At 35.1% G+C, this 11136-nt stretch overlaps 1 protein-coding gene across 2 annotated transcripts; it reads left to right on the top strand.

Moving 5' to 3' along the window:
• The first annotated feature begins 4459 nt into the window (after positions 1-4459).
• Positions 4460-9265, top strand: LOC114409555 (kinesin-like protein KIN-8A). Of its 2 annotated transcripts, none has more exons than XM_028373045.1 (7): positions 4460-5079; positions 6324-6597; positions 7031-7081; positions 7181-7273; positions 7356-7721; positions 7912-8565; positions 8894-9265. In XM_028373045.1, the coding sequence occupies exons 1-7, from the start codon at positions 4688-4690 to the stop codon at positions 8924-8926; spliced, it is 1863 nt and encodes a 620-aa protein (XP_028228846.1). In that variant the 5' UTR covers positions 4460-4687; the 3' UTR covers positions 8927-9265. The 2 variants fall into 2 exon arrangements, with proteins under 2 accessions (XP_028228846.1, XP_028228847.1); XM_028373046.1 differs by having other exon boundaries at positions 4908-5079; positions 6332-6597.
• The last annotated feature ends 1871 nt before the right edge of the window (positions 9266-11136 follow it).

Here is an 11136-nt window from a genome sequence, read left to right as displayed (position 1 = left end):
GCCCATCGACACCACGGACCATCTGAAGCACCCACAACACCACTTCCCCCTTCCTTGTCATCTCCATGATCATCTACTCTATTTTCTTCAGATGATCAACGTCTATGGTACTCTTCTCAATTTTCTTCTAGGATCATCTTAGACCCTAAGTACCTAGACATAGCCTTCTTTAATGATGAGACATTTGACTGTTATCAAGTGTTTCAAAACTCAGGATTAGTTGATTTTATGTCCTTAAAATTGCCTTATTATCCTGAACTAGTTAGAGTCTTTTACAGTAATTTAAAAATACAGGATGGTACGATTCACTCTGAGGTGCATGGTATTTCTATAATCATTGATCAATCTCTGTTCTTTTTATTAACTAAATTACCCAGTCAAGGTGCACCTTTTGAGGGCACCATTGTTGATGACTGGAAGTTCGACTATTCTAGTAATGATGCTCACCATATGGTCTATAATGACCAGGCTGATATGACCGGTAGATTGTTGGCCGGATCATTAACCTTTGATTGTCGCATCATGCACTATATCATAGTTAGAATTTTGCTTCCCCGTTCTTCTAATCTAGCTCAAGCCTCTGAGGAGGACTTGATTTTGATGTGGGATTTCGTTACCGGTTGTCAGATCGACTGGGCTCACTTGGTTAGGTACCGAATGCATAAGGCATTACGGGCCAATGCACCTCTTCCGTATCCTCAATTGGTCACCCTTTTTCTCCGTCATTTTCAAATTCCTCTTGATGATGAACCTTTTGTTCAAGTCAAGCGATATTTTGCCATTGGTGCTGGTGTAGTAACTTCATTTGGTTACCGTAAGGATCATGATGGACAGTGGCTAAAGAAGGACGTGCACCCTCCGCAAGACGAGCGTACTCCCTCTCCTCCTCCTCAACGAGATGATTCCTCAGCCCTTATGAATAAAGTTCTTTCGGAATTTCGGGGCCTCCGCACCTATGTTGGTGAACACTTTGATTCCTTGGATGGTCGCTTTGGAGGAATGGATACCCGCATTACCCAGCTTGAAGAGGACGTGAGTTATCTTCGTCGGTGCTTCGACCTTCCACCACCTTCCTAGTTTTAGATTACTATTATCTTTTATTTTAAGTCGTATATTTGGCTATGCTTTTTACGTTATCATTTTCTGAACTTTAGTTATATTTTGGTATTTGGCACTTAGTATTTTATGATTGGATTATATTTGGTTTTGACTTATGAATGATTCTGTGAACTTTAGTTATATTTGATTATTATTCTTTCGCCTTGTGTTGCTTACCATGTACTTTGGCCTTTTGATGTTGCCAAAGGGGGAGAGAAACGGGGTGGTTTAGAAGCTTAGAAAAGCTTAGAAATCAAGAGATCATTAATTCCAAAACATAGGGGGAGTATGGAATGAGTGAACGTAACATTATATCTTGCATATATTCTATCTTGTATCTTGATTTCAGGAATTTAATTGTCATCATCAAAAAGGGGGAGATTGTAGAAGCAAAGACTTTGACTTTGATGTTTTGATGATGCCATATGATCATGTGCTTCTCAAGTTTAATTAAAGACAAAAATCCAAGAAATTCAAGATACATCATCAAGAAGATCTCTAGTGATTTAGGAAGGGAATTCCAAGTTGAAACAGCAAGAGGTTTGGCCAATGAATTTAAGCAAAAATGTTTTTACAAGAGATTTACTCTTTGGTAATCGATTACCAGAGGATGTAATCGATTACCAGTGGCCAAAACACTTCCTAAAACATTTTAAAAATAATTTTGAATATTTTTGAGGGCATGCAATCGATTACATGAGGATTGTAATCGATTACCAGCAGCTGAAAATGTTTACAACAGTCACTAGAAATTTGAATTCAAAACTTATAATGTGTAGGTAATCGATTACCAGCAGTTATTGAACATTTTGATTCAAATTTTAAAGCCTGTAATCGATTACACAAATCTTGTAATTCATTACCAAAGGAGAATTTGAGAAAATAATTTCCAAGAGTCACATCTGTTCAAATGATTTTTTAATGGCCATCAAAGGTCTATTTATATGTGACTTGGAACATGAATTTGCTCAGAGTTTTTCAGAACAAAAAGGTCTTATCCTCTCAAAAGCAAAATTATCTTATCCTCTTCAAAATTCCTTGGCCAATACATTTGCAATTCAATAAGGAATTATTTTGAGTGCTCCATTGTTCAATCTATCTCTTTCAAGAGAGATTTCTTCTTCTCTTCATCTTATTTCTAAAAAGGGTTTAAGAGACCAAGGGTCTCTTGTTGTAAAGAAATTTGAACACAAATGAAGGGTTGTCCTTGTGTGGTTCAAAACTTGTAAAGGGCTTTTGCAAGATAGTGGAACTCTCAAGCGGGTTGCTTAGGGACTGGACGTAGGCACAAGGGTGTGGCCGAACCAATATAAATCTGAGTTTGCATTTTCTCTTCCCTTAAACTCCTTTATTCATTATTGCTTATTGCTTCTTTTCAGTAAGTTTAATTTACATAATTATTTAGGAAGTCATTTTGAAAGGAGTCTTGGGTTTTGGGTTAAAATCAAAATAGAATTTTTATTTAAGAAAAAATTTGTGATATCTTAATTCAACCCCCTCCTCTTAAGATATCTGAGGTCCCTAGTCTAACAACCTCCAACTTGTATTTTTTGCAAGTTTGGAAAATTCAATATGTTCTACTTGAAAGTTTGAATGATGATGATGGAGTTGTAAAAGAAACGGCTGAAATGATGGTTGCTAAGTTTGAAAAATATTGGGAGAAGTATAGTGTTGTACTTGCTCTAGGTGCTGTTCTTGACCCACACACAAAGCTTTCTTTATTGGAATATTCTTACTCCAAAGTTGATGCATCTACAAGTGAGAGTAAACTAGAAAGCATAAAGAACAAGTTGTACAAGATATTTGAGTATCACTCTTTCAAGGAGCAAAATACTACGACCACCCAAGGCACACCTACTTCCAACATTGTGAATGAACCCAAGTTTTCTCTCAGCTATTGTTTAATGTAAGTTTTTATATGTCTATTCAATTAACAATTTAGCTTTTATTTTTTTTTACTAAATTTTATCATCATTATTGCTTTAATGATTTCTTTTTATTTGTTTAGGAACTAAAAAAGCACTATCAACAGCTTGCTTGTAAGATTGGAAAGTCTCAACTAGAAGTTTATTTGGAAGAACCAAATCTGGATTTCAATTACCATGAAAACTTGGATGTCTTACATTGGTAGAAGGATAATCATAATAGATATCCAAATCTGTCCTTAATGGCTCGTGACTTGTTGAACATTCAAATTACTATTGTTGCATCTGAATAAGCTTTTAGCATTGGTTTTATTGTTCTTAACAAGTATAGGAGTCGTCTTCTGTCAAAAAATACAAATGCTAGGATTTGTACTCGCAATTGGTTGTTAGGTTTTGTTAATAATGATGATTTATTTAATTTAAACTTAGTTATTTATTATTATGATAATCATCTACATGTGTCATTTTGTAAATTTAATTATTTTCTATTTTGATTTTGTGATATGTAGATGATGATGGTGACATCAAAGATAAGAAATGGGAGTCATCTTCCAATGAAGTGTCCAATGTTTTGGATTTGGAAGATGATGAAGCTTAATTTAGTTGTTTTAGTTTGACTTTGTGAAAATACCATAGCCATTGGCATTAAGATTACTATTTTGGATTGTTGCTTTATTTTCATTTCATGGATATTGGACTAGTATTAGATTAGTACTATCTAAATGTTGTGATGTTGTGAGACTTAGACTTTGAGACTATTGTTGATTTGTTGTGATGTTGTCATGGATAATTGGATATTAGACTAGTATTATTTAAATGTTTTTGTTTTATCTTATGTTTGTAATTTTTGTTTGTATGAGAATGAGATTATGAGTATGAGTGCATGCGTATGCATATTAATTTATTTTTTTTCTTTAAAAAATAAACTCGCACCCATCTACAAATAATTTTGGGTTTTAGTGGGCCAACATATCAACCCGTCATCCTAACCAAAAAAGTGTCGGACGGGTACTTTTGGCCATTTTCTAAAATGTGAGACGAGTCAACCCGACCTGTTTTTGAAGGATTGGTGGTGGGCGGAGTGAATCACTCTGTTTTGCGATCTTACTAAATCATTCTTTTATATGTGAGCGCATGAAATTACTATTAAGTCAATCCTATGAGTAATGTAAAATAAAATTATTCATTTAATATAATATTTATAATGTTTATCAATACTAGTTAATCTCACAAAGTATAGTCCAAAAATTTACGAGAAGGTATTACAAAATGCAAATTTTACTTTGAAGCTTAGATTGGGTTTCAATTAAAAAAAAATGAATGAAAGAAAGAAAATGGAACCTAAGGAGTAACCGTTTGGGCTACATTGGACGATTACCAACAAATTCAATTCAAAATTAATTTACAATATAAAATTCAAAACTTTCACACTCTCCGGTCCATACACCAGTTTGTTTTTTTTTTCACGATACTTGGTAAATAAAAAGGGGCGGCGTTTCAACCGTGAACGAAGAAGAAGGCATTGAGATTGGGCAGCGTAATGAGCAGAAAACGGAGCTTCAACATCACATTTCCACCGCTTAACATCATAATTAGTTAATTACTCACCGATCCATTCTTCCCCAAACCTAACCGAAGCCGAACGAGTCAACTCTGTCCTTTCAATGCCGGCGTCAACTCGGTCCCAGACTGTACCGAACGAGTCAAACTCGGAACACGATGCCCTAAAGGAGAAGATGAAATCGCTTCTTGCGTTGTACGAGCAGCACAAGCAGAAGCACGGTGCTGCTGCAGCAGCACCTCCTCCCAGCAAGAACCCTTCTTTGAAGACTGGGACCCGCATTCTGGTGTTCGTTAGGGTTAGGCCGTTGGCGAAGAAGGAAATGGAAGCGGGTTCACGGTGCTGCGTCAGAATCGTCGATCGCCGCGACGTTTACCTAACGGAGTTTGCGTCCGAGAAGGATTACCTCAGGCTGAAGAGGCTCAGGGGTCGCCATTTTGCCTTCGATGCTTCGTTTCCCGATTCGGCTACTCAGCAAGACGTTTATTCCACCACGTGAGTTTCGTTTTCGATTTGTTTTTGAGAATGATAATTACTTGAATTCATTCGCTTCTTGAAAGAATTTTTTGAGAAAGAACGGCATTTAGGTCCAATAATTTAGGTATTTTTTGTTGTTTTCTCGTCAATTTGGGTGTGTTTGTTTTACCGTTTCAATTTCCGATGCACCGTTTTGTGAGAGACGACAAAATGTTACTTCTCCTTCATCGTATTTTTGGAGCTTGTTCAACAGAAAAACAAACACACACTTGAGTTTCATCTTGTTATAGTCGAAATACCTGTACGAAAAGTACCTAAGTTATTGCATGCTATTAGTAAGCTGAAAATGAATATAACATAGGAATAGGAAATAAGGAAACTATCACGAATTGTCGAGTTCCCATTTCAATAGTTACTTGATTAATTTAACATTTTTGAGAACTTTAGGAATGTGGATTTATTTGATGGAGCTTATACTTGGATATAAATATTTCCTTTAGTTTTTTTTTTCACTTTTTTAAAAGAGTTGAAAAGAGATTATATTTTAAAAAAGTATATATACGAGCATGCCTATGTGGTATTTTTTGTTTGAGAGACTAGACTTCGTTTGTGTTTACATTTTACATTTTTTTTCCTTTGATAAAACTGCTTTGGATATGCATCGTAATTTGGGAAATGTCCTTGTCCTTCTAAAGCACCAGTCACTGCACGAACAAGCACTAATGACAGATGCAGTGTTTTTCTAAAGACTAATTTTGATTTCTCTATTTATCTTTATACTGTTAAGAAAAGAATCATGTTGGTTTTATGTTAATGTAAATGAATGTTTTGCTTCTTATTCACGAGCTAGTTTGTTATCCAGAGTTAAATATATGTTACATTACATTTATTTGCAATTTGCTTTTTTAATACCAGTGATGTGTTTTTTATTTTACCTTCTATTTTCGTAAGTGGATCTTGTTTTGACAATTATTGTTTGTGCATTCTTCATTACTTGCTTAGTTGCTTTGCTTGATAACAGTTCAACAGGAAAAATTAAAAGGTCTTGAGGAGAATTGAACTTGTTATGTCAATATTACTAATTGAGTTTCAAGCTTGTTGGCCTTTGGAGTTCATTTGACTTTATACTATACTTGGAAATTAAACCCTTAAAGAGAAAAGGGTTTGACAGCACTAATATGCGGCATGCATTCAAAATCTTATAGCTTAGGTGTACTCATTTATGTTTGATGGAAGGTATACATTGACTTTTACTTTTTCAGAACCTCAGAACTTGTGGAAGCAGTTCTGCAAGGGAGGAATGGATCAGTTTTCTGTTATGGTGCCACCGGAGCTGGAAAAACTTATACAATGCTTGGTACAGTGGAGAGCCCTGGTGTAATGGTGTTGGCAATTAAGGATTTGTTCAATAAAATTAGGATGAGAAGTTATGATGGAAACCATGCGGTTCATTTGTCCTATCTTGAGGTTTATAATGAAACTGTCAGGGATTTGCTTTCACCTGGAAGACCTCTGGTTCTCAGAGAAGATAAACAGGTCCACTTGCTTATCTTATAAATAATGTAAAATCTTCAGAAAGATTCAAGAGAGAAGCTACTGAACATTATTTATTCCTGCTGAGTGACAATCATATTATAGTGTATGTGATTAGACTTCCTGTGCCTTGTTGATTGTCTTTAATTATTGGTTCTTGAGCGAAATTGAATGGTTTATTTATGGTATTGTTTGATGCCAGTCTTTGTTTGGTTCATAGCCTAATTTGCAAATATATGGCAAAGTTTTGATAAAGCTCAAGTTTACATGTATATTTGTGGAGTCCATTGTTCAATATATAAGTCAAATAAGGACTTTCTCTTGCAGGGTCATCAAATATAAGTCCATTGTTCAATAAACTCTCCTGTCTCCATTGTATTGCTTAAATTTTAACTCTGGAAGATATCTGATTGTACATTGTCTAATTATGTTATAGGGGATTGTTGCAGCGGGTCTTACACAATACCGAGCTTATTCCACTGATGAAGTAATATACTGATCCAATTTGGTAAATTTAGAAGTTTAGCAGCTGTTTGAACTTTGAACTCTCAGAGAAATTTGTTTATTCTATTCTTTGTTGCTTCAGGTGATGGCATTGCTTCAACAAGGAAATCGGAGCAGAACCACAGAACCAACTCGTGCAAACGAAACATCTTCACGCTCCCATGCTATTTTGCAGGTAAACTTTGAAGTTTTTGAGGAAAAAAATGAGCAATCCCTTAAATGTCATGATTGTGACATGCTTAATTTGTTACATCTAGGTTGTGGTTGAGTACCGAGTTAGAGATGCTGCAATGAATATTATTAAAAAAATGGGCAAGCTCTCACTGATTGATCTTGCAGGGTCAGAGAGAGCTCTTGCCACAGATCAAAGAACAGTTAGATCTCTTGAGGGTGCCAATATAAACCGATCTCTTCTGGCTCTAAGCAGCTGCATTAATGCTCTTGTAGAAGGCAAGAAGCACATACCATACCGAAATTCAAAACTCACTCAACTTCTCAAAGACTCATTAGGAGGATCATGCAACACAGTCATGATTGCAAACATAAGCCCAAGTAACCTCGCATTCGGTGAAACACAGAACACCCTTCATTGGGCTGACAGAGCTAAGGAGATTCGAACAAAGGTTATCCTCTTAATCCTTTCAAGCGTTTCATATACACACTAGTATCTTCCAAATGTTGCCATAAATCAACATGCACATTAATATTTGGATCATCAAAAGAGATAATAGTCAATTTTCTGTTTTTTTTCAGTTTATCACTTCTGCAAGTACAGGGTTCAACCTTTTTTTAACCTGCTTTATGTGTATCCAGGCAATTAATGCAAATGAGGACCTATTGCCAGTGCCTGAGACAGAAACAGACCAGGCCAAGCTAGTACTTGAGCTGCAAAAGGAGAATCGTGAATTGCGAATGCAGCTAGCACGACAGCATCAGAAGATTATGACACTCCAAGCACATTCCTCAGCTCCCCCAACACCACCTTCAGCTACATCTCTTCTTTCCACTCCTCCAACTTCTGCCCCACCAAGTGAAAAACGAAGGACCAGGCCCTCTTTGTTAGCTGCAACACATTTCACTCCAGAGGCCAAGAACAAGGGAGATGAGGTAGCTGTTACAATCAGAACACTTCAACAAAGAGTTAAAGCCTTGGAGGCAGAGCTAGAGAGAGTGAAAAAGGATTACAGCTTGCAGCTAAAGCAGAAAGATGATGTCATTCGTGAGCTTTCACAAAAGGGTGGGAAAAAAGTGGTAGCAACAAGGGCTAGTCTACGGCCAAAGGAGGCAAACACTGGAGAATTGAAGAGTCCAAGCTATCGTTTTCGGTCACCAGTACAAACTGCAAAGAAACGAAGCTTTTGGGACATAACTACTGCTAACAGCCCGTCAGTCACCACATTGAATGGGAGAAAAACTAGAAGTCATCTCATTTCTGAACCTACTGCACATCCATCTATGCTTCTTCAGGTCCAGTGCCTTTTTTTTTTCTCCTTATTCCTAATACTTTTCACCTGCATGTGTACATCAACCATCAGCATATTACACAATTAAATTTATAATCTAAGGCCTCCTATAATATATACTCTTTTAGAAGTTAGTTCTCAATACTCATCATATGGCTCTTTTTATTTGTTTATCTCAAAGAAAAGAAGTTAACTAGGAAAAAAAAACTAATATGTCGTGATTTTAATTACATTGTTGAAATCCCGTTTCACCCTTTTAATAAACGTCATAGACGCACTTTTATTTTTCTTTGTTGTGTTACTGATCCAGCTTCTTGGATTATATTATTCAGCCCGGATTTGCTCGAAAAAAGGGCGATATTTAAACGTGGGGTCTTCTTGGAAGGAGTTACAAGAGGAAGTTTAAGGACAGAAGCCCACGTATAGAGGTTTTTTTTTTTCCGAAGACCCTGATACGTCCTCAAAATTCTCTCTGGGCTTGAACTGGTAGTCCAACATAAAAGAAAAGAGATCATTGCAGGTTGGTGTGCTTCTCCTTCCACCTCATCTCTTCTCGTGTAATTCAGTCATAGGAAATTAGGAATTAGGATGATAGTTTCTTTAGGCCTAGTCCGCGCCAAACCAAGGTGATGTTTTACATGCTTCATTGAAGCTTTTGGAGAAATTTCCAAAATCATTATTATATTTGTACATTCATTTTTTTCCTTTTTTTTTTAATTTGAGTTGGTAAATTAACGCCCCAGCCCTCCAATATTGAAATAAGGTTTATGATTGTTTAAAGATAAAAATAAGTTCATGGTGTCAGAACAAAATTAAATTATTAATTTTTTAAATAATGAACAATAATAGCCTGACCGTTATATACGACCTTTCATTACTGCAAACAAAGAAATAAGTTCACTACGACTCTCTTTATATAAAGGGTCATATTCTAACCTTTCATACTCATTTTCTTTTCCCTTACTTTGCCCATCACTAGACATTTGCATTTTTTTTAATCTTTGGCCTTAAGCAAAATACTTGCATTTTACTATTTAAGATTAAAAAATTCAAAGTTAATTACCATAAAATTTAAGAAATAATTTGATATAATGAGAAGTTTCAAAAATTATAATGATATTAATAAATTGTTTTATTAGTTTAAAGTTTGCTTTAAGCCTAGATAAATGTTTGCCTGCCTTTAAATGACCAGCATAAATTACTGCCGTACAACTTTATGCACTATTATTGTTGTTTAACAGTAACCCCTTGTTTATTTAAAGTTACAGAACCAATTTTCATATTTTCCAATAAAAAATACATATTCTAATGTAATTATGTTGAAAATAATTTTTATTTTTATTTCCTGTTCTTTATTTTTTATTATTTGAAATTTATATAGGGAAAATATAAACAAGAAATGAAAATAGAAAAAAAAACAATAAAAAAACATGATGTTTTCACTATTTCCTATGAGGCGTTCTCAAAGACAACTTTAAATGGTGTACTAGTGGATTTTAGAATTTATGGTCATTAGATAAAATTTTCTTTTGTATATGGATAATTGAGATTCAAATGGAAAATTAGGAAATAATGACACTTAGCCAGGGCCATTTGGATTGACAAAACGCTTTTCAAAAGTTTGTATAAGCAACATGAGTTTATATTGACAATTTGACTCATCTGGACAACCAACGTGACTTTCAGGATTCACACCATGAATCCATCACGAAAACCCTAGTTGACCTTCTTGGTCTACTTCAGCTAACCTCCACCTTTGGAACCTGCATGCCACCACTTACAACCCCCTCTTCAGGTGCTGTTATTACCCGTCCTACCACCAGACCACCGCCCAATTTTACCACCATTGCTTCCCCTTTGTCCATTGCCCTATTCACTAATATTTTTGCTACACCTCCACTTTATCTACCCCATGTTTTCCCCTCCCCTAACCCTATACCAAACCCCAAAATCCAAATTTCAACCTTCGATGGTTTTGAACCCCTGAATTCGATCTTCCAAGTCAAGCAATATTTTCACTTTTATTAAATTTCATGGGAAAATTGCTGACATGGTTGTCTTCTTTAGGCATGGCGAGGCCTTTAGTTGATTCAAATGGGTGTATTACAACCAACAACTCTATTATTGATTTTCTTTTACCGAGGCCCTTGAGTTACATTTTGGGAACTCCTAGGGACATCCAACATTTTTGCTGGTACACCCAACATAACGTGCAAAATGTTGATTTTGCCCTTTTGTAAGCCCAATACGGATTGTTAATTGGTAAGCCTCATACGAATTTTCCAAAAATATAATTTTGGAATTAATTTAAAATTAATGATCCAAGCAAGAGTCGAACCTATAACTTTCACATTATTAACATAACACTTTAATCAACTGATCTAATAGACCAATTATGTTATAAATAATTAATGTCGCTATATATAATACTAAAATTTCTAATATATATTTAATGCACATGTAACTTTACATGATAAATTTTGTGATAATTAATTTTTATCTAATAATTAATTTGTTTACATATATAAATTGTAAATAAAAATCATAGGTTTGATAAAAATTTACATATGTAAAA

This window comes from Glycine soja, chromosome 4 (assembly GCF_004193775.1).
Source record: "Glycine soja cultivar W05 chromosome 4, ASM419377v2, whole genome shotgun sequence".
Lineage (NCBI taxonomy): Eukaryota > Viridiplantae > Streptophyta > Magnoliopsida > Fabales > Fabaceae > Glycine > Glycine soja.
This window is presented reverse-complemented; position numbering and strand designations above follow the sequence as displayed.

Excerpts from the sequence above, each read along its gene's own strand:
- LOC114409555 (XM_028373045.1), top strand. The coding sequence starts at position 4,688 with ATGCCGGCGTCAACTCGGTCCCAGACTGTACCGAACGAGTCAAACTCG. Across the intron at positions 5,080-6,323 it reads CAAGACGTTTATTCCACCAC|AACCTCAGAACTTGTGGAAG; the intron begins GTGAGTTTCGTT and ends TTACTTTTTCAG. Across the intron at positions 6,598-7,030 it reads TTCTCAGAGAAGATAAACAG|GGGATTGTTGCAGCGGGTCT; the intron begins GTCCACTTGCTT and ends ATTATGTTATAG.